A 23,084-nucleotide genomic window follows, 5' to 3' on the forward strand; every position below is an offset into this window, starting at 1 on the left:
TCTAAATGCTTATCAATTTGCAGACCCAAAAATTTTATCACAGGAACTTCATTCATAAACAAATTCCCGCTAGCAATTGCCAGAGAGTTATAAGACTGTTTTAGGGCAAATCTAATAATAATAGTTTTAGTGATATTTAAGGCCAACTTATTAGCTGTGAACCAATTTACAATAAGAGACAGTGTACCCATGACTTTATGCTTAAGCTCAGCATGATTATTACCAGTAACCAAAATACTTTTATCATCAGCAAAAAGAAAAACTTTAGCCAGTTTATTCATATATGGAGGCAAATCATTAATGTAAATAATAAATAGAAGTGGTCCCAAAACCGACCCCTGAGGAACCCCTTGCTTAACTTTCCCAAGATGAAAAATAGTCCTGACCGTCATTAGCTTTAATGTACACTCTCTGTTTTCTATTGAATAGATATGATTTGAACCAGCTTAATATACAACCCCGGACACCCGTAATACTCATGTTTAGATGTCAATAACTCAAAATTAAAACAGTAAAAAGCTTTAGCAAGGTCACAAAAAATCCCTGCAGTTTGCAGTTTGTCATTCCAGGCCTGAAGTATGCCAGTATACCACTGCTACACTACCTCTCACCTCTTCATGTAAAATAAAGGGTAAAAAGGTAAAGCTATCCCTGTAATGGGCCGTGGAGGCCCACAGGGTTGTGAGACGTAGAGACTGCCGCATTTTCTAGGCAATCGGCTCACAGATGGCAGTGAGGTCTTCAGCCTTACGCGCCGGCCACCCTTTATCACCAAAGATTCCTGGTACTCCTCATTTGTGTTACAGACTGAGTAGACTCCATGGCCATGGAGCAGCTGGAAGGATTAGGTCAACTGAAAATCCAATGACCTCATCAAGAAATCAAACCTGCAGCCTTCCAGCTTGTAGCATTGCGCCTCACAATGCAGAAGCTAAGACTTAAAAGACAGCTTGCACTTCATAGTTTCTCAGATATGTTTACATATGGTGCCTCAAAGTAAATGAAGATCAATTAATTAATAATCAGATATCCTCATTCTCCAATTATTATAAACATCTGATGTAGAAAGAGCTTCATATGTTATTGTTTTGCTGTCCGCTACAACATATATGTATTCTTCTTCATTGTCAGTTACTGCTGTCAGTATCTCAGGCTGTACAACATAGCACTCAATGGAAGGATGACTGATGAATAATGAATCAGAAAGGATCTTAAAGGAAGTCATGGATTATTAGGTATTATTCTGTTCTGACTTGAGGATCCCATAATGGTGACTATGAAGTGAACTATTATTGTCTGGGATGTGAGATTGTGAAGTCCAAAACAAGTTCGCCCACATTTTGCAGGAATGTACTGCCTCCATCTTCAGAACAGAGTAGGCCAAGCAGAAAACCAGAGAGAAGTAGGCTGACAAAACACAGTGTGCAGTACACTTCTCTAAATCACTGATGAACTTCTATCAGACTATGTGGCATTACATCCCAGAGTTTAATACTCATCAGGTACTATGATTCTAGCTGTACTGTCTCATATTTGTGTCCTGTCACAAAGCGGTATTCTTCCTGTGCTATGAGAGCTCACATATACTGAATTACACAGTCCCTGAAAATGGCAACATCATTTAAGCACATATTGTTTTAAGAAACATATACATGCCAGTACAAAAATAAGTATACACTTTTCATATACTGCAACATAAAGGGCAAAGTTCGTAAGCATTGGATGAATTACTGCTGGCCCTCTCCAGGACAGACCTTCTTGGTTCCTGGGTCCGTGGGATTCATCACAATATTTTTCAGTTTCATAACTCTGGGAGTCATGCAGCTACCACCACCAGTTCATAAGAGGATAAGAGGTTTACTATAAAGGGCTTGAGGTATGCTGACTTACTGTATTTTGTCCCTGATGTCAGATTTGGCAATTTCACTTTGTGGATATATTGTTTTCTCTTTTCATTTCCACCACTGACAAACTGGGTGGAGGTTCCATTTGCTGTCAAGTTAGGTCCACCAATGCCATACTCAACGATGGATTCTTTTGTTCCATTGACTGTGCTCCATGTGACAACTACATCATTCACAGTATCTGGATCAAATCAAAGGACTCACAACATTGATTGTATAATGAGTACTGAAATCCTCATCCTAAATACTAAACACTGTGGTCAAGCAGGTAGCAATCCAGCTCACTTAGTGGCCCACAGGCCCTCCTCAAAATGTTCCCCTCCCATTTTTAAATATTCACCATATTCTGTTCTTTCATAATAGCAGCTGGACAAAATCCAGAACTTCAGTAATCCAAAGTGTAATTTACTGTTAACAGAACGCTGCAGCACTGGCTTATATTGCAAAATGCTTTATGTAAAATTGTAGATATATATATTTTATTACGATGTACATATCTTCCTAAATGATGAGAAATGTCATACATGTCTACACTCTGCCATGACACCAAATTTCACACACACACACACACACACACGCTACTATTAACTATAAATTTTCATATTTATTTTTTGTACGAATTCAATGTTTTCTTCCTTAAATGAATGAAAATAACACCTGAAAATATTTTCAACTCAGTAAATGTGTAATGTAGTACATGTAACTTGTTATTTTGATCATAAATATACTGAGCATACACTGTTTAATATTTTTTATTTATAAGGACTCATGTGTTAAACGGAAAAACGTTCTGTTACCTTATGGGATTCGGTCATAATCAGGATTTAATATCATTTCAGATCTTATAATTTCAGTGCTCTTGTTTCATACATTATTATTTATCTTAATTAAATATTTAATATGCATACTACATAAAACTGTACAGTGAGAATCTTCATAACTTGTACTCTTCGCCAAATATAATTATAATTACCAAGTCAACGTGGTTAAGATGGGCACGGCATGCAGCATGCATGGGGGAGCCGATGAATGCATATAGGATTTTGGGGGGAAAGCGACCACTTGGAAGATCGTGATGTAGATTGGACAATATTAAAGTGGATCTTAGTGAGAAAAGATGGGGTGGTACAGACTGGATTAATCTGGCTAAGGATAAGGGCCAGCGGGGGGCTCTTGTGAACACGGCAATGAACCTGCGGGTTCCATAATGTTTGGTTATTCTTGAGTAGCTGGGAGAATGGCGGTTTCTTAAGGACTCCGCTCCATGGAGTTGGTTAGTTACTACATAAAAACGCCACGAACTTTACCTCCATAGGACAGATGAATTTGTTCTGGTTGATAAGACACCATACAATAACTCAGTCGTAGGGAACATAACCACAAAATAAGAATTCCATACATGATTGGTTTGGCACTGACATATACCATTTCAGATATGGGAGAAGACTATGTTGACATGTTTATATCTTGCAAACAATTAATTTTTAAACTGCTACCAAATTCATTTCTCCCCACTTCCCATCTACCAATCACACATTTCATTCGACCCAGGACATGTTTTCGTACATTACGACCAGATGGCAGTAGTAGCGAGCTTCTCAATAATGACAAAAGTGGCACTAAGCACTTTAGTTTCCTAAATGGATAAAAATATAATTTGTGTGATTCCTTGATTGTAATGGCCCTGCCTGGTTCTGTGGCTCTCCAAATATACTGTGCGTGTCTTGCATATTTTAATTACCGCTTTCTGATTTGAATATTATTGCGTATTTATCCTATTGTTGAGCGGTGATACTTAAACGCTTACTCCATTTACCGTATGTAACATACCATATGACACTGAATCATGCGCCGAACAGCTGATATGTGTATGCAGTAATGCGTTTGACGTGTGGTGCACTGTGTGAGCATTATTCGACATTTATTTTGCGCAGTTATATTTACTTGGTTAAAACCAGTACTGTTGTTAATAATGTATTTTTAACGTAGCGACTTTAATATTAATAAAAAAATTGTCTAAACGTGTTTATTTCTGGATATTACAGTGTATTTCTCTCCTGAATTCTTGAAGTTTAATAACGATTGTCAAAATTCAACAATATAATAATGAATTTCGGCGTCCCTTTGCACGTGGTTTATTTTGTACAAATCAGCCCTTCATTCATCTAATCTATTCAAATGGGAGACGGCTGAAAACGTTAGTGGACATCTACCATACGATACGGCGTCACATCCCAGAAGCCCTATACCTTTCATTGTGCCCGTTTTGAGAACCCAGAACTAACGCTGTAGCTGTATATTTTCACCTTTCCTTTTTGTTTTTCCCCTTACTAACGTATGGAAAGATAAGATTCAGAAATATGAGATTTGATGTTCTCATAATTGTGAATATTAAGACTGTGATCTTCTGGAATGTTATACTATGTAGTCTGGTGGATGGCTATAGACGTTTTGATGGAACCTGCTTCCTCCATATTCAGCTTCTACCTTTAAGATGGAAGCAGCAGGTTCCCCTGGAACATTTGCTCACGTAGAGCAAATTGGCTCATGTCAGTGGTGAATGGTTTTGAATCTTAGTTGGAATTAGTTGGAATATCACCTGTCCTGGTTACACTATTTGTGGTTTTGTATTATCCATTTAGGTAAATGATATGATAGTATGAGAAATTAGGCCCTCACAGCCTCCTTGCACAGCATTTCCAATTTTGTTATTCATTTGATCATCCTGCAATATTATGCTATACAGTCTGGGGTGACAATTAATAATAAATCCCAGAAAACCACAGCCTTAATATTTATAAGCTTTATCCTGCTACACTGTATTTTTATTTTCAGATAAACCATGGTTTTACGTTTTGTTGTGATACTGTGCTGCATCAAGCTCATTTCCTCGTTTGTTTCATATCAGCCAGAGCAAGTGCACCTGTCATATGGAGGTAAGGATTGTATTCTGTGTACTCTTGAAAGGTAGAACTCTCTGAAAACATTCTGAAGAAGTGGTCCATACTTCCTGAAAGGTGGATTAGAAAAACACTGACGGCAAAGATAAAATAGCCCCCGTGACCAATCAAGCACTACACCACGAAGACTTATGGAGAAATAGTGACATAATTTCACACATTCTTAACCTTGACACTGGATGGAGATGAGTGGTCAGTGTCATGCCCCAGCTGCTTTTCCCCTGGGGAAAGAGCCCCAGGTACCCATTGGATAGGAGGCTGGATAAGCCCTAGAGCCGATATGGATGCAGTTAATATATGCCTGGGTAGTACATGTACATTGACTGAGCCATCTGGCTCATGTAGAAGGACACTATTAAAGAGAAAGCTATTTCATGTATCAAATATACTTCAGAAAAAAATACTAAATTTTATTCGAAAATATATTGTAATAAATGGTATCTCATCCATTGTTTGCATTTTGAATATGCAGGTATCAGTTATTTCAAAACATAATTTAATTTTTGGAATCATATAATTAAGTTATTGATTAATGAAAGTACAGTACAACACCAATTATTTGAATCCTGATTATCCAAATTTCTAATTAACTGAATCACTGTAACCAGAAATGTGTCTGGTAAACAAACATCATTGTTGGACTTTTTCAAGTAAAGTGTTTGAAAATGTTAATGTATAATCATTTATTAATTTTTCGTCTTTTGCCTGTTTTGAAAGCTTTTTATTATTATTATTACACTAGTGCAGTACATTATAATAGTGGTTCTTTGTGGATAAGAATTTAATCCAAATTTTAAATTATCTGAACCACCTTTGTCGCTAATTAATTCGGACAATCGGAATTTTACTGTAAATAATTTATTCTGCAGAAATATAAAACTTCAGAAAATGAGGTATAAAGACTGTATTTTATATCATGGAAGACGAACTTCTATTTCATTCATAGCAGTTGGTACATTTCCCCCGAGAATGGTCTGACTGTATGAAGAGGATGTCCTTTTGCTTTGAGTTAAAATTTGTGCCATTGAACAGAAACATTAAGGTGAAACTGATCTCATGTTGTGAGATGTGAGGTTCAGACCCCAAGATTACCTCCTCCTGCTTTGTGATATCATGTAAACAGTTATCCTCCTGCCTTTGCCTTCTACCCCAAAGATGGCGGCATTAGGTTCCTCTAAAATGTTGTTAACTACCAGAATACACAGCGTCACTTCATAGAAGACAGTAGTGTTCGCTGTTCATGTTGATTCTGATCTTAAGAATCTCCTTCTGATCTTCTGATCATTCTCATGTCAATGTTGGTTGTGTTATTGACATTTTGGAGACATATGCAGCATCTGTCTTTAGTGTTGAAGTAAGAAAGGTGAATGAGTCTTCGTGCATGTATAGGTTTTGATCAAACAGGCCCATGGGGAAAGGGTCAGAGGTCATGCCCACTCTGAGTTTAAGTCTGTTGGACTCACCTACTGTACTCACTTCAACCCTGAAGATGGATGTGCAGCATATATCTCTGAAACGTTGGCAACGCTGCCCATATGCGCGCAATTTAAACAGCTAAGAGCAGAACCATCATTAACCACCATGAAAGCCTAAAATCTGAAGTAGTTTATTGTTGACATCATAATGTAGAAATATTTCGCTTATATCTGAACATTTCTATAGGAAATCCATATGAAATTGTTGTAATGTGGAGCACAACCAATCAGACGAATGAATCTGTAGTTGAATATGGAATTGGTGGTCTTATAAAACAAGCAACAGGGCTGTCAACATTATTTGTCAGTGGTGACAATGAGACCAGGAGCCAGTATATTCACAGGGTGACTCTTCTCCAGTTGACACCAAGAAGCAAATATGGTAAGGCTTAAAGCACTCTTTTGCTGGAAATATTCTTTAAGTCAGCATGGCTTAAAGTGGTCAAAAGCACAAGGGCACTGTTTCAGTAATGTTCTGTGATTTAACATAACATTAATTTTGAAGTTTTGTTATCTGATACGTATAAAAATCTAACACTCCTGTTTCCTACCATAGACCTAAGAGAGAACACACAAAGATATTACAAAATTTATTTTATACTCTTGCCAATATGTATGGTAGCCACTGCTGTTAAAGTGATTTGCAAGTGGTGTTGTAGAGTTTTGGATGCAATTCAAATCCTCGTTCCATGAGCAGTGGTAAACAAACCAGGAATCTGCCACCATCCCGTTTTTTTTTTTAGAAAAAAAAATAAGAGAAGACATTAATAATAATTATTTATAAGTATATTAAAAAGTCTTCTATCTTGAATACTCTAGGGTTGCCAGTATAAATATTCTTAAATGGCTTAAACTGAAGATTGTAAGAAAATTTTCTGGCTATTCCCCCTTTGAAAGCTACCTACCCCATCATTGAAAATCTTCTGGCAGTGACCATGCCTCATAGCCAATAATTTTTATGATTACACAGGTAAAGTTTAGTTTCTTAATTTGAGTTTGTTCCTTCTCTAAAGTTTTAGCAACTATATATTTTGTTATTGACAATGAAACCAACCATATGCTCAGCAAAGAATGTGTGTGCTGGCTTTCTTGAAACAAGAGTTTGTGATACTTAATATAGTGCAATACAGATTTTTCCTCTCAATACTCAATTACACTATGCGAATTTTTAATTCGCATAGTGGTGGGTGGAGTCCAGTTGGGTCCACTTGGCACGTCGGCCACTGATTGGCCTATTGTACCTGCCCTGGGTGATTATGATGGAGAATTTGGTGGAGTGAAGATTAACAGGGGGAACCGAAGTACTCGGTGAAAACCTGCCCCAGCGCCACTTTGTCCACCACAGATCCCACTTGACCAGACCTGGGCTCAAACCTGGGCCGCAGTGGTGGGAAACTAGCGACTAACCGCTTGAGCTATGGTGCGGCCCTCAATTACACTTAGTTTAATTCTTGATGTCTGGTGACAGCCCTGTAACCACTTGGCTCCTACTTAAGTGAAGGTCTGAGGATGCTCATGTAATTGAATTACCTTAATATTATCATTAATTGGTTGAGACACTATGCTACGAGCTGGAAGGTTGTGGGTTCGATTCCCAATGAGGTCACTGGGTTTTCAGTTGACCTAATCCTTCCAGCCGCACTGTGGCCATGGGGTCAAGTGAGCCTCTAATAGAAATGAATACCAGGAATCTTCCTGGAGGTAAAGGTCACCTGGTGGGTGCGTAAGGCTGACAACTTCACCGTCATCTCTGAGCTGACTGTCTAGAAAATGTGGGAGCCTCGACATCTCACAACTCTAAGAGCCTCCATGGCCTGTTACAGGGATAGCTTAGCGTTTACCTTTACTCTTGGCATGCATTGTTTCAATATTTTTATGCAGAAAAAACCTGTGAGGATGGATGCAAAGTGAATGAAGTCTGGTTGCATCTCTTTTTCTCCAGAGCTTCTTCTTAACGGCATGGTCCCTTTGCAGTAGATAGCACTACCCTTCAAACTCCCACCTTGCTACTGCTTTGAGACTTATACGTGGGTTACTTCAAAAGTCATGGCAACATCATTTTTCCGAAATTTCAAAAGCTCTTACCGGAATTTCCAAATTTGCTGCTGAGAGACGTCAGTGTCTGATTTCTAATGATGCTGCTAGATGATGCTGAAGTCCAAAGACAATGAAGCAAGTCCAGCGCGCAGTCAATGTGATCATAACCTTCATCAACAATGAACGTTAGCCGGCTGGAACAGCGTTGTTACGTGAAAATAGCAGTGCTTCGCGGCAGAAATGTGACTGAATGTCACTCAGAGCTTGTGGAAGCTCTGGGTGATCATGCTCTACCATACAGAACTGTTGCAAGGTGGATAGAAGCATTCCAATGTGGAAGAGAAGCAAGTGCCGACTTGCAACCTAGTGGATTTCCCACACAGCAAACAGTGTCAAGAACCATTTACGACATTGGGGATGGGAAGTACTACACCATCCTCCATGTTCACCCAACCTTTCACCATGTGACTATGACTTAATACCCAAACTGAAACAGCCATTGGGAGGGAAACGCTTTCATACACGAGAGGACATTTCTGACACAGTTTGGTGTGAGATGACAAGATTTGGAGATGGTGAAGCTGATGGTATTCGCTGTCTTCCTCATCGCTGGCAGCGAGTACTTGATACACTTGGAGACTACTTTGAAGGTTGATAGTCATAATGTAAGAATTCAGATTTAACTCACATTGAAGTTTTTATTTCTTAATCACAATTGAATTTTTTGAGGATTAAAGAATGAAAAAAAACAGTCATTCCATAATGTGCATTTTTTCTTGCCTACTATACCTACGACCCTTCACATCTACATGATCTGACTAAGCCAATCGTAGGGGTATATCATGCCCTTTCATGAGTATATTTTGAACTTTCTTCACTGTAATGTGTTTGCCCCAAAAAATTAGTTGCCATGACTTCTGAAGTAACCCATGTATATATCAGATGATGGTACCTGCCTGTTGGGTAGCACCATGCTCTATAACCCCTGTCCTTCCATCCTTCTGCATTACTTGCTCTGAAGGTGGTGACTCCAGTAGATACTGAAATGTTGGACCAACTTCAACATACAACAGTGCTAAATCCTGAAAGCTGAAATTACACAGTAGAAAAAATAAATTAGGTTAATGGATCAAGGCCAAGATCTGTTTCTTTTCAGTCAGTTTTCAACGTTTCTAACTAAACAGCTGTTTTGGACATCTTTCTTTGGTCAGTTGGAAAGGTGAAGTTATCCTTGTGTGTAATTAATTAAGCACCACACCATGAAGATGTATGGGGGAGTGGTGGTATAGCTCCACCATACTTGACATCAGAACTAGATGGAAGGGTGTGTGGTCAGCCTCATGCCCTGACTGCCTTACCCCACTGATACCCACTGGATAGGAGGCTGGGTGGACCCCAGAGCCATTGTGAACACAGTGGAGTAGAGAAAAATGTCTTGCCCATATCAAGAGCTGAACCCTCTTTGTTGAGCCTGTGGCCTTTCACTGTATTGGCTGAGCTATCCCAGCTCCTCTTTGTTCAGATGACAATGAGGCTATTTTAGATGTTTTGAAATTTTCCGATCTACAAATTCACAATTTTCAAATTGCCTTTCAACCAAGTTCTGCCTAATTTTTGTTACTCACATGTTCAAGCTTTGGTATGTATGCTTACTGTTTTGCACACCATTTCTGCAGTGTACCACTGTGGCAGTGACCAGGGGTGGTCAGACCTTTTCTGGTTTATGACATCATCCGATGAATCCACGTGGACTCCTCAGCTGGCAATATTTGGTGACCTGGGTAATGAAAATGCCAGATCACTGCCACATCTACAGGAGGAAGTTCAGCGTGGCATGTACGATGCAATCTTGCATGTTGGTGATTTTGCATATGATATGGACTCTGTAAGTACAGCATTACACAGTAAATCCCCATGATCCCCTTTGGGAATCAGAGGATTTTAATGCTAAATGTGGGATATTTATCGAGTGAGCGGTATAAATGTGCATTGGCATTTATGACTATTTGCAACTGGGTAAAAATCAAATGGATATTTTATCTACCTGGCATAAAATTAAATAAAGTTGAACATGTATCAAGCTGTAGAATGGTCTGACAGTAAGCAAAATGTACAGTGAGGTAAAAAAAAGTAAAGTTGTCCCTGTGCTTAACTAATTAAGCACTACGCCAAGAAGGCGTATGGGAGAGTGGATTTATATATCCACATTGTCTTGACTTCAGCACTAGCTGGAGCTGAGTGGTCAGCTTCACTCCCTGGCCGCTGTACCCCTGGGGAAAGAGACCCCGGTACCCATTGGATGGGAGGTTGGGTGGCCCCCAGAGCCGTTCTGGATGACGTGGAGAAGAGAAAATTCTTGTCTCTACTGGGACTCAAACTCTGACCCCTCAGTCGTCCAGCCAGTAGCCAGTCACTACACCAACTATGCTATCCCAGCTCCCTGGATCGTATTACCTTCAGTACTGACACAAGCACAACAGAGTGTAAACAATGGAAGAACATTCTGTGTTGCCAACTGAAGTTCTTTCAGTGTAGCCAACACAGATTCTGTTCCTCAGTTTACTAGTGTTTCCGTTATTTTGTCCACCCCCTGTATATCACTGGAGTTTAAATCAGGTTGTCACTTGACAAGGCAAGTGTCCTGTTTTTCTTGGTTTGTGAGCCATTACCACACGAGCAAGCAGCATTATAACCTTGATCTGAAAGTCTATCAAAGATTTGAACAGTGTATCCACCATGGACACAAAGTTTCCTTTAAGGACCCTTTACAAAAAGGACTAAGGACTATTAAAATTAAGTAGGAACCAGCTGAGGCATTTGATAGGACTACTTATATGGCTTTGTCACCTGAAATGACACCTTTCCACTTGTGAGAGGGGCCTGAACACATGGAAGAGCCCCCAGTGTGGCTGAAGCTCTAGCTAACTTAGGATTTCATCACCAAAGACAACTACAAAGCACCCCATTAATTAAATTACTAAACTTCATTTGAAGTTTATGGTCATTAGGTGGCTAACCAGAAGGGGATACATAATAGATCAAAGATTGTCCAGCTCTTATTCATTCATTCATCCATAATGGTGTTTGCCAGCTAAAAAAATTATGAGCAGCATGTAAAAATATGGAAGAAATGTGAAACTGTAACACAACTCTTGTGCCATCCTGTACAGTGACATTACACAGATCTGATATGTATCTTTTTAGGAAAATGGACTCATTGGAGATGAATTCATGAAGCAGATACAACCAATTTCTGCTTATGTTCCGTACATGACATGTCCAGGAAATCACGAGGAAGCTTAGTAAGTAATCTGGTACTGTTTTGTTTTTCCCTGTCCCCCTTCTCATGTATGTAGTAGATGAAGTAAACCGATCTCAAGATTGTGACAGATTTACACATCTTCAATCCTGACAAACCTGAAACTGGTTTTGAGAATGCCATCTGTATCTACGTTCGGATACGTGCCAGGCTGGTGCCTGAATGGTTGGATGGATGTTAGTCGTAGTTGGTATTTTAGAGTTTATCCATTATACATTGGTGTTCAATGAACATGAGCATTCTAGCTCCAAAATTAGGGGCCTTTCAGATGGTCCTCAAAGAACAAAATGGTGAATTTCTCAGAAACAACTTTAATAACTCTGATTAAATTTCAGTAATTCATGGAGATCATCTCTCTTAAGTAAAACTGCCTAGGCATATCTTGAGGGAACTAACAGTATGTGCATTAGGTGCCCAAATGCAAAATATCTGTTTCATCAAAACCAGCTTTACTGGTCATCTGGATTTCACTTTAATATTCAGTAACCAACAATGGTGTACTAAGCAACAATCAGTTTTTTTTCCAAGGAAGGAAAGGTAAAGTCAATCATGCATGAGTAAGGATGTGCAGTGCCTATGTACAGAATTTTAAAAGAGTTTATTATGTTTTTCTTGTGTTGCTGGCTCTGTGATTGTTACAGGGAAAATGTATGGTCACTAAGTCACCCCAGTGAAAACCTAAAGGAAAGAAAAAGAAAGATGGCATTTTTTTTTTCTTTTCTGTGCTTAATTCTTGAAAAATATCAGCCTTTTTCTTTTGTTCATTTGTTTCCAGCAACTTCAGTAACTATCGAGCCCGTTTTAATATGCCGGGTAACTCGGAGGGTCTGTGGTACAGTTTCAACATGGGACCAGTACACTTCATTTCTGTATCAACTGAAGTGTATTACTTCTTGGAATATGGGCTGAAGCTGGTCACTAAGCAGTATGCATGGTTGGAACAGGACCTTCAGGTCTGACTTTGTAATCTAAGTTTACTTTTGCTCATTTGATATTCACGCTCACACATACATACTTTTACACAACCACACACAAGTACACCCATGCACATAAGATACTAAAAATATAGTACAATATTATCGTGATTTTAGAGTGACTGTAGATGGAGTTTGGATTGGTAATTGGATTTATTGAACACTTACAGAACATAACTACAAATAACTATGACAATCTCACTGAGTTACACACTCTAACTACAGTACACATAAAGTCTTCTCAGTCTTCCCTAGCTGTTGCTTGGTAGTGGCTTCCAGTGCTGGATTTCGCTGTGGATATTTTGCTGTTACTGCCTCTGTAAGAAAGGCGTTGGGATCATGAGAACAAAGAATCCTGACAACAGTGGGAATGTGATAGTAATGGGATCACTACTAGGATACAGTGGAAAACCCAGACTATCTTCTGCCATTGTTGGGATATGGGGGAAACCCCAAAGTATCTTTGCAATTGTTGGAACATGGAGGAAAACCCGAAGTATGTCTACAGTTGTTGGGACATGGAGGAAAACTTTTGTAGTACCACGTTTTGCCGCTATGAGTGCATAACCCCGAAGTATGTGCAGTTATTGGGATATGGAGGAAAACCCGAAGTATGTCTACAGTTGTTGGGACATGGAGGAAAACCCAAAGTATGTCTACAGTTGTTGGAATATAGGGGAAACTCCAAAGTATCTGTGCAGTTATTGGGATATGGGAGATAACTTGAAGTATCTCTGGATGTTGCTAGACTTATTAAAAGTGTTTGTTGCGTATAAGTGTGCATTACACCCTGACAATATTGGGCAGATTATCTAGGACAAGATCAAACCTCTTACAAATTTCTAACAAACTCTGTGGTGGAGAGTCCTTGTGTCAAGCAGGTAAGAAATTCCCACCTTTTAGGGACCCTAAGATTCGTTACAAGGTTCACAGGAGCTTATCACTGGTCTTTATTCTGAAGCATCCTGTTCTATCTTGCACTCTCAAGTAGAATTCTGTACTTCCACTTTTCAAGTGGCCTTTTCTGTTTAGCGTTGTGTCACTGTTTGTTACAAGTCCCGCTAAAATCTAAATCTCTGTGCAGTAAATAAAATAATTTTTCTTGGGAGGATTTAAATAAAAGTGTGTATAAAGTGAAATGTTGTGTCACCTAAATTTTGTTACATGAAAGTTTCAATGTGTGCATATGAATGTATGTATGTGAGTATGTAGACATATATACAGGGCTCAGCAAATCCTCCATTCTGCTCATCTATGATGAGCAAAAAATCAAGGCCAGCAAGTGTAAAAATGAATTCTTTGACCAGTAAATTGTATGATATAAGGGTCAGAATGTACGTATATAAACAGAAGTGTATATATATTTTTTTTTGTTCCATTCACTACATGTTTCATCCTATGTATGTCACTGTTAGATGAGGTTGAGGGACATAGAACTGGTGACAGATTACATAAACTACAATGCTAGTTATGGAATTTGTTGGTTAAACTTGGCTGTGTGAGATCTGACATAAATCTATACATACATTAAACTTTAACTTAAAATTAAACATATACGATGGGGTACCCAAAAGAAACTAAACTAATTTTTTTGTGGGCAGAGCTTTTGTAGTACCACGTTTTGCCGCTATGAGTGCATAGAGCTAACATTCCTGAGTCAATAAGCCGACTACCGTTGCTTCAGAAGGTAAGGACTAGTTTCGGCAGAGTTTATAGTGACAACTGTTTTGTGTGATCGTTGTTTTTGCAATGGCTGATTTTCGTGAACAGCATGCGGCGGTCAAATTCTGCTTTTTGCTCGGAAAAAGTGGAACAGAAACTCTTGAAATGATAAAAATGGCATACAAGGATGATGTTATGGGGAAAACTGAAGTGTTTGAGTGGTTTTCCCGTTTCAAAAATTGTGAAAAGTCAATTGATGACAAACCTCGTTCTGGTCGTCCTTCCATGGCCCGAACACATGAAAATGTTGAAAAAATTCGTGAAATCATCAAGGAAGATCGACGACGGACCATTGAAGAAATTGTGGAGCTGTCGGGAGTGACTTGGAGCTCAGCGGCCAGATTTGTGGCAGTCGGGTGACTGGTTTTTCCATCATGACAATGCCCCTGCTCACACAGCCCTGTCTGTACAACAATTCTTGACCAAAAATGGTATGACCCCTGTTCCTCACCCTCCATACTCACCCGACCTTGCCCCATGCAACTTTTTTTTGTTTCCTCGAATGAAAAGAGACATGAAAGGAAAAAATGACGGAGGCGTTGTCAAGCATCTCAAAAGATGAATTTAGACAATGTTTTGAAAAATGGAATAAAAGACTAGACAAGTGTATTAGTGTAAGTGGAGAGTACTTTGAAGGGGATTGAAGGTTTGTGCTTAAAATTTGAATAAATAAGTTTAAAAAAAAATAAGTTCGGTTTCTTTTGGGTACCCCCTCGTATATTACAATCTTAATAGTATTAAAAATTAAACCAAAGCACTGCAGGAGGAAATCCCTTTGAACATGTTCTGGAATGCTTTGTAGTAATTCGCTTAGTGGGGGGCGGAGTCCAACTGGGTCCACTCGGCACGGCTGCCACTGATTGGCCTATTGTAGCCTGCCCCGGGTGATTATGATGATGAAGAATTTGGTGGAATGAAGATTGGCAGGGTAAACCGAAGTACTTCGAGAAATCCGCCCCAGTGCCACTTTGTCCACCACAAATCCCACTTGACCAGACCTGGGGTCGAACCCAGGCCACCACAGTGGGCTGCCAGCGACTAACCGCTTGAGCTATGGCATGGCCGTATGCTTTGTAGGATGTCTGATGGTTGTTGCCTCTTCCAGTTATTCTTGTGTCTTTGGAGCTTTGTGTTTGTTTTTTATGAGGAGTTTTAGTTCTGGTGGTCACTCTAGTGGTCTGCTGTTGTTAGGGATGGTTCAGATTCTGTGAGTTAAATATATATATGGAGTTGCTGTGTGAATAAGTGCTAACTGTGCATTGCTTTCGTGGGGGCAGTCTCCTGTGACACCATACATCCTAGTGTTGGTGTGGAAGCCGACTGGGGTGCACTGTGGTTGAGGGATTTGCACAGTTTTGGCTACGTGGGGTTGTTGTCTAGTGATGTCAGTATATATAATATAAGGATCAGTATTGTGTATCCCGTGTATGTTATGTGACTGTTATGTAGGCTGATATATAGCAATTGCAGTGGTGTGTTATGGAGAAGTGTCTAGAAAGTAGAGTTTTGTCTGACAGGTGGTCTGAGCCCTATATGTATGTATATGTGTGTGACTGATACAGAGAAATGATATTCAACCTGTTAGGACAATTTACACGCATGATCATGTGTTGTTCTATAATTCAGGAAGCCACAAGTCCTGAAAATCGCAGTGTCCGTCCTTGGATTGTCATGTATGGGCACCGTCCAATGTACTGTTCCAACACTGGTGATGATGACTGCACACATTATGGAACTTACACTCGTGTTGGCCTGCCTTTCCTGCATTGGTTAGTGAATCATGTTAAACTGACAAAGTATTTTCAATGAAGCAGGATCCTTCTGGAGGTGCCAGTAGCCACTGAGCTGCTCAAGGGATTCCCTGCCTGTTATGCAACCTGACAGTTCATTACCATATTCACAAGAACCTCCTCATTCATATCCTGAGTTGAATGAATTGAGTCCACACCCTACTATCCTAAATCTTTCAGTTTCACTTTAATATTATCTTCCTGTATAGTCCTTGACCAACTAAATGACCTCTTCCTTTTAGGATTTCTGGCCAGAATTTGATATTGATTTTATCTTTCCTGCATGCTGCATGCCCTGCACATCTTATCCTCCCTGTTTCAGTTATCCTAATAATAGCTGCTGAAGCTTCTCATTATGGAGTTTTCACAGTTTGCCTATATTTTAAGTATGGATTTGCCAGTTGAATTTTGTCATACTGACGGAAACAGTATTTGCATCTGTTATAGTGGGTTTTTGTTAGAGCAAGAACAGCTTTTCGAAATTTTCCCCAATCTGAATCATTGCTTTGCATGCTTTGTTACACACATGAATGTGATGTTTTGCTTTAGCTTTAAAATTTCATATTATTACTGATTAATATTTCTTAAGTTGCAAGTGTAGAGCTTGGTAATTACAGGGTGGGGCTCAGAAACTTCCTTTTTTGAAGGTGAATAAAATAAAAATTATTGCTGATAGACAAAATTTATGTTTAGCTAATGAAAGAACATACTTTAAAGTTTTAAATCATGCAGTTTTAAACAAAATCTTGAAGGTGGTGGCCACCGCTCTCTATGCACTGATGCAACCGTTTTCTGAAGTTCCCCTCTGCACGTTCCAACATGTGCACCAGAATTTGGGCTACTTCCTGCCGAATAACATTCTTCAGCTGAAGCAGGTTTGTGGGGCGATGTTTAAAAACCTCTGCCTTGAGGTATCCCCATAAAGAAAATCACAGGGCATTAGATTAGGTGAGTGCGCTGCCCACGGGATGTCACCTCGAAGCGAGATGAGCCATCCGGGGAACTTTGCCCTCAGAACTGTCATTGAAGCTCGGGTTGTGTGGGCCGTGGCACCATCCTGTTGGAACCAGATATTTCCTAGATGCATTTCTTCAAGAGTTGGTTTGAAAAAGTTTTTAATCATGTCCACATACCACTGTGAGCTGACAGTAACTGCATGATTGTCTTCTTCAAAAAAATAAGGGCCAATAACTCCAACTCTCGACAACGCACACCATACTGTCACCTAATCACTGCGAAGTGGCCTCTCATGGAGCTCTCTGGGATTGTTACCACTCCAATAGTGCATATTCTGCTTGTTGACATATCCTGATAGGTGAAAATGTGCCTCATCACTAAAGAAAACAAGTGCGTCAGGGTGTAAAGTTTCCAATAACATTTCGCATGCCGTTATTTGGTTCTGGAACTCATGTGGTGACAAATCTTGCACAACCATCTTATAGGGATGGATATGTAGATGTTCGTGAAGAATTTGGCGCATTGAATGATTGGATATGTCTAGGACGACTGTCTGTTTACGAGTGGAGCGTCTTGGAGATCTCAAAATCGACTGTTGAACTGCCTCCACATTTTCTGGCGTCGTAATGGTCCGTTGTGGTCCTGATGATTTTTTCACCACACTCCCGGTTGTCCTAAAGTTCTCTACCCACAAAACAATCAATTTCCAGTCGGGAACCGGACCTCTGGGCTTAATTCCGAAGTGAGTACGGAACGCACACTGCACCGCCACATAGGAATGGTTGTTCGAAAAATAGGCTTCGACAGCAAGCGCACGCTGCTCACTCGTCCACCTCATGTTTCCTACTGAGGGGTATTAGACAGAAACTTCTGCGACTGCTGCGTTCGCTGTGCCTATCCCCACTTTTCTGCGACCTCCCCTCCCTTCACAATGCGTCTTCACAAACAGGACAGGACAGCGACTAACCGCTTGAGCTATGGCGCAGCCTTGTGGAAAACCTTAAATGGAGGTAATGTAACACTAACTAAACTTCATGGAGTTGAGTCGTTCTTGAAAAGCCATCAGTTGCTCGGTTACTCAAGAATTTCCCTTAAGGTTCATTACTGTGTTTACAAGAGCCTAGCACTGGTCCCTATCCTGAGCCAGATCAATCTAGTCCATACCACCTCACCCTATTTCTCTAGCATCCATTTTAATATTATTCCACCTACATGTAGGTCTTCCTAATGGTCTCTTACCTTCTGGCGTTCCCACCAGAACCTTGTATGCATTCCTCTTCTCCCCACTACATGCCCTGTCATAATCATTTATCATTCAGAGTATTAATCTTGCATCATAGAACTTGGACAGTGAAAGAGAGAAAACCTTATATCAAATGAAATAAATGGGGGTTCCACGTAAATACTATGTGTAATATCATCATCCTTTCCAGTATTAGGCCTATTAAAGCTTGTTATATATTACAAAACACAATCCACCTGTCTATTCAGAGGTCTTCCCAAACTTCTTTTTCCTTTTGGTTGATACTTTAAGATTTCTTTTTTGTAACCTTGTCAGAGCTCATCCTGTCAGTATATTCTTTCCTGTTACCTTTATATGGACTATAAATTCTGTTATTTGTAGAATTTATAGTTTTCATTTATTTCATGATCTGAAGGAGTGTATCCTGCTGCCCCCCTCTTGAAATGCATTTCTGGTGATACTGGTCTTTTTACAGTTCTCTTCATTGTCCATGTTTCATTTCCGTAAGACTTTAGTATCTGTAACTTCTGTTGAAGAAAGTTTCTGTTATATGCAGCAGTAATTGAGAAAGGTGTCCTGTGTACTTAAGAACAGCACTGCTCACTTTATATAACATGTCCTAATTCTGTTCTTATATGTGATATTGTAGGTTTGGTATGGAAAAGTTGCTGTATGACTATGGTGTTGATTTAGTCATATGGGCTCATGAACATTCATATGAGCGTTTATGGCCACTGTATGACTACAGAGTCCATAATGGAAGCTATGAAGAGCCGTATCGTGATCCAGGTGCACCAGTTCACATTATTTCAGGATCAGCTGTAAGATTCAAATACATTTAAAAGTTCTGTTTGTAATTTCAGCTTTCAGGTTTTAGCCAGATTGTGTGTCAAAAGGTGTTCCATTTTATATCGATATCAAGAGTAAACTTAAAATATTAGTATAAGAATCCTACCCGCTGTAGGTTATATGATCGTAGAGGAAGTTATTTATTATTAAAAGAGACACAAATGAAATTTGGAATAGACTTACATACATGTAGAAGATACAGTAAAGTTTAGAGGTTTATGAAAATAAAGGGTCATAGGATTCATGCATATTTAGGATGGTATCATTGGTAATCGGAAGCAGTTTATGTCCATTGAATTACTAATTCAGGAAATGTCAGGAAAGAGTACATTTGTAATTGATCCTACACATTGCATTAATAGAGCAATTTATGTTCAGGAAGTAATGTCAACTATAGCAGTGAAAAAGTTCTTAACAGCCTTGAAGGACAAATTGAAACAAATGTAGACCCCATTCTGTATAGACCTTCTACAAAAAAAAAAATACATTTCCCAGGGTCATTACAAATCATATCTAATGTACACGTTCATGCAGTGTGTTAATGCTAACAGTATGTTGCAACAGTAAACCATAATTTCAGAGCTTTCACTGTTTGTTGCAGAATTTTTATATATTTATCATAGATACTTTGTCATTTTATGTGAAAATTCCAGGAATTATCATATAATTCTGTAAGTGTTTGAAAATATGCTGTTGTCCCTAGGGTTGTAAAGAGGACACCAGTCCATTCAGGGGAGATCTCCCATACTGGTCAGCATTCCGCAGCACTGACTATGGCTACATGAGGATGCGAATCTTCAACAAGACACATTTGTACATGGAGCAGATATCTGTGGATAAGGTACGTGTTTAGAACTTGACTGTCACCAGTTCTGTTTCCTGTTTCCATACAAGTTTCCTTGTAAACTTCTAACTTCCTTGGTTAGTCCCTTCTGTACCTGAAAAAGAAAACACTATTTTGGATCTTCATATCATCACATAAACCATACATGATGGAGACAGAGATGCAGCCTGAAGCATTGGACAAATGACTCCATATTGAAATGGCTGAACGCCTCAGAAGACTTTGTTGCATATTGTATTGTCTAAAAATTACTACTTTCTATTTGCAGTTGCAATAAAGTAATATTTTGTAGTGGAAGAATTTAAATTAATTTTTTTTTCATACGATGAGATATGCTATCTTAACGATTTAAATCATCATCTTTTTTTTTCCATCAATGTTTCCATTTTTGTGTGGTTCATCTAGCAGTCAGTCCCTTCCATTACTTGACTTCCCAAATTCTGTCATCCTCATTTTCCTCGCATGTTCTTAATTTCTTTTGCATGACATCTTTTCTAACCTGTTATTCCTATCTTGATTTAAGTTCATCCTTCAGTATTCTCCTTTAAGTTTCACGTTCGGAACCTGCTTTGGGATTATCTGTCCTTTCAACCTTAAAACATGTGTGATGTATCATATGCCAATTACTTGTTAATTTATCTCCCAGTGAACTTATCTTCTAACTTTGTCTAGATTTTTCATTTCTTGTTCTCACTCACTTGCTCATGTTTTCCCTTCTGTAACTATGACCCTGGGGTCAACTCAGCCTCTGACAGAAATGAGTACCAGGTATCTTCCTGGGGATAAAGGGCGTCCAGCCAGTGCATAAGGCTGACAACCTCACTGCCTTCTATGAGTCAGTTGTTTAGAAAATGTAGGAGCCTTGACATCTCACAACCTTAGGCGCCTCCATGGCCTGTTACAGGGATAGCTTTACTTTTTCTTACCTCTTAGAACTCTCATCTGAGCCTTGCATAGGATAACTCTCTGAATTAGGTTGAATTCTTGCAGTTTGTCAGCTTTGTTTATTTACTCTTTGGTTTCTGTACCACTATTCAGTGTCACATTTAATTTGTCACATTTGAGGATCTCGTGACAGTGACTATGAAAACTACCATTTTCTAGAATTTGACTCTGTGTACCCTGGTAGAAGTTTATTGATGCGTTGGAGGAATGTGTTGTCTTCATCTTCAGACTAAGCTCTGCAAGCAAGCAGCCCTGCTTGAGGTTTGCTTTTCAGTGGTTTCTTTTTACTCTTTGACCCAAAGATGGAGGTAGTGCATACCTCTGAAGCAGTAACTATCTATCGGACTACACTGCATCACGACCCACAAGAAAATGCTCTTCAACGTAATGTTTAATTAAATCTTTCTTGAATAATGTGTATGTATTCACACTGCCTTTCAATATCTTCTTAATAAATTTACTTCAATTATAAATATTAATTTATATTTTTATTAAATAAATTATTTACCATGTCTGTACCATAATCATTTCTGGGGCATTATTTCATGAAGCTGTCAATACCTAGATGATAAAATGTTGAATGGTAGAATGACTGATAAATAATGATTTGGAAAAAATAGGAAGGAAGGGGTCATGTCCAAATCATGGTACTGTCCTGCCATTTGTCTCTAGAGATTGAGGTAACTGAAAAACTTAACTGGAATTTAAAACAGATGAACAATATAAGTCCATTCATTTCACAGTGGATAGAAGTTTATAAGTCAAAAATTATTTTATGTTGTCTTCTGTTAAATATTCACTGGATTCAATAAATTCTGAAATAAAAATTATAGATTTTAATGACATCTGTATGTTTTGTTATGTTCTAAGTGTGGCAACGTATCGACAATCCCACATAAGTTTAGATGTGGTAAACAGTTTTTTGAGAAAACTGGTAAAGTTTCATGTAAGATTTGAGGTTTTCACAGTGGTCACTGTGAAGAATGTTGTCTTCTGGGATGTGGTGCCTGCTCACGCTGGTTCCTTGCTCTCAGATTTTTCTACCCTCAAGATTGAGGCGATACGTTCCTCCGAAACATCGGTTCACACAAGATCTACACGGCGCCACATCCCAGAAGACGACATTATTCATGGGAAAGTTTTATTTTGCCATGGCATAAAGTAAGATTTACATTTCACTATGCAAACCAAAATGATATTTTCCGTACAAATTTTAATGTATACCCAGAGTATAAAATGTAATTAGATCTGTTGAGTGAGTTTGGAGGTGAAACATGCAGATTGACAGATTCCATCTCTTCATTATGCAGTTTGGCAAAGAATGCATAAAAATCATGAGCATAATTATTTTAGTCTTGGTTCTTGGAACATTGACTATGTCATGTTAGGTGTAAAATGGCTACTTTTTCACATAATATTGGTTGTTTACACTTCTGTTGCAGGAAGGTGAAGTGATTGACCATATCTGGCTCATCAAAAATAGTCACGGGTCATATGCATAGATGAAGGGCATCACCACATGAGACCAGACATTAAAAGGTTTTAGTTTTATAGTTACATGATACACAGTACAGGTGGATATACTTAACATTCTGTGCATGACATTCACACTAGATCAACTTGGTGTACTTGCCTTCAAACCACCAAAGCAGAAGAGGTCAGTTCATTGTTGTTCAATCAGTACAGGATCAATAGATGGCATCAGATGTGACATATCAGTGTTTAGAAGAAAGACTATGCTTTAAAATTATACATACCTGCTATAGTTTGAGGGTCATTTGAGGACAAAACGCAATCTAACCCCGTGACCAGTAGTCCGCAAGCAAACTGTACCAACCGCCTCTGTGGTCTAGTGGTCAGAGTTCCTGGCTGCAGATCCGGATGTCCTGGGTTCGATTCCCGGCGCTACCAGATTTTCTGAGAAGTAGTGGGTCTGGAACAGGGTCCACTCAGCCTTATGAGGATAATTGAGGGGCAATTTCAAGAAAATAGCGGCTCCAGTCTAGAAAACTGAGACTAATGGCCATGGGGATCAGTTGCGCTGACCACATGACAACCTCTGTCT

At 39.1% G+C, this 23,084-nt stretch overlaps 2 protein-coding genes across 4 annotated transcripts in view; one reads left to right on the forward strand and one right to left on the reverse strand.

Annotated features, from left to right (window-relative positions):
- Positions 1–3,464, reverse strand: part of LOC111866680 (acid phosphatase type 7) — an 18,349-nt gene extending 14,885 nt beyond the window's left edge. Inside the window, exons 1-2 of the mRNA XM_023855861.2 lie at positions 3,212–3,464; positions 1,891–2,085 (exon numbers count right to left, since the gene is read on the reverse strand). Coding sequence (XP_023711629.1) covers positions 1,891–2,085; positions 3,212–3,332 — 316 coding nt within the window. The 5' untranslated portion in view covers positions 3,333–3,464. The remainder of the gene's footprint in view (positions 1–1,890; positions 2,086–3,211) is intronic.
- Positions 3,465–3,712: 248 nt separating this feature from the next.
- On the forward strand, positions 3,713–22,730 carry LOC111866681 (acid phosphatase type 7). Of its 3 annotated transcripts, none has more exons than XM_023855863.2 (10): positions 3,713–3,807; positions 4,740–4,840; positions 6,527–6,721; positions 10,053–10,261; positions 11,581–11,678; positions 12,471–12,648; positions 16,018–16,160; positions 19,031–19,202; positions 19,934–20,071; positions 22,462–22,730. In XM_023855863.2, the coding sequence occupies exons 2-10, from the start codon at positions 4,747–4,749 to the stop codon at positions 22,519–22,521; spliced, it is 1,287 nt and encodes a 428-aa protein (XP_023711631.1). In that variant the 5' UTR covers positions 3,713–3,807; positions 4,740–4,746; the 3' UTR covers positions 22,522–22,730. The 3 variants fall into 3 exon arrangements, with proteins under 3 accessions (XP_023711631.1, XP_023711632.1, XP_023711630.1); XM_023855864.2 differs by having other exon boundaries at positions 3,776–3,861; XM_023855862.2 differs by lacking the exon at positions 3,713–3,807 and adding an exon at positions 3,814–4,101.
- The last annotated feature ends 354 nt before the right edge of the window (positions 22,731–23,084 follow it).

Source organism: Cryptotermes secundus, unplaced genomic scaffold (genome assembly GCF_002891405.2).
Source record: "Cryptotermes secundus unplaced genomic scaffold, Csec_1.0 scaffold66, whole genome shotgun sequence".
NCBI lineage: Eukaryota > Metazoa > Arthropoda > Insecta > Blattodea > Kalotermitidae > Cryptotermes > Cryptotermes secundus.

What these genes read in the sequence shown, in the direction of transcription:
- LOC111866681 (XM_023855863.2), top strand. Translation starts at nt 4,747, where the DNA reads ATGGTTTTACGTTTTGTTGTGATACTGTGCTGCATCAAGCTCATTTCC. An exon ending in GGTTGGAACAGGACCTTCAG is followed by an intron (nt 12,649 to 16,017) that starts GTCTGACTTTGT and finishes TCTATAATTCAG; the next exon opens with GAAGCCACAAGTCCTGAAAA. An exon ending in AGCAGATATCTGTGGATAAG is followed by an intron (nt 20,072 to 22,461) that starts GTACGTGTTTAG and finishes CTTCTGTTGCAG; the next exon opens with GAAGGTGAAGTGATTGACCA.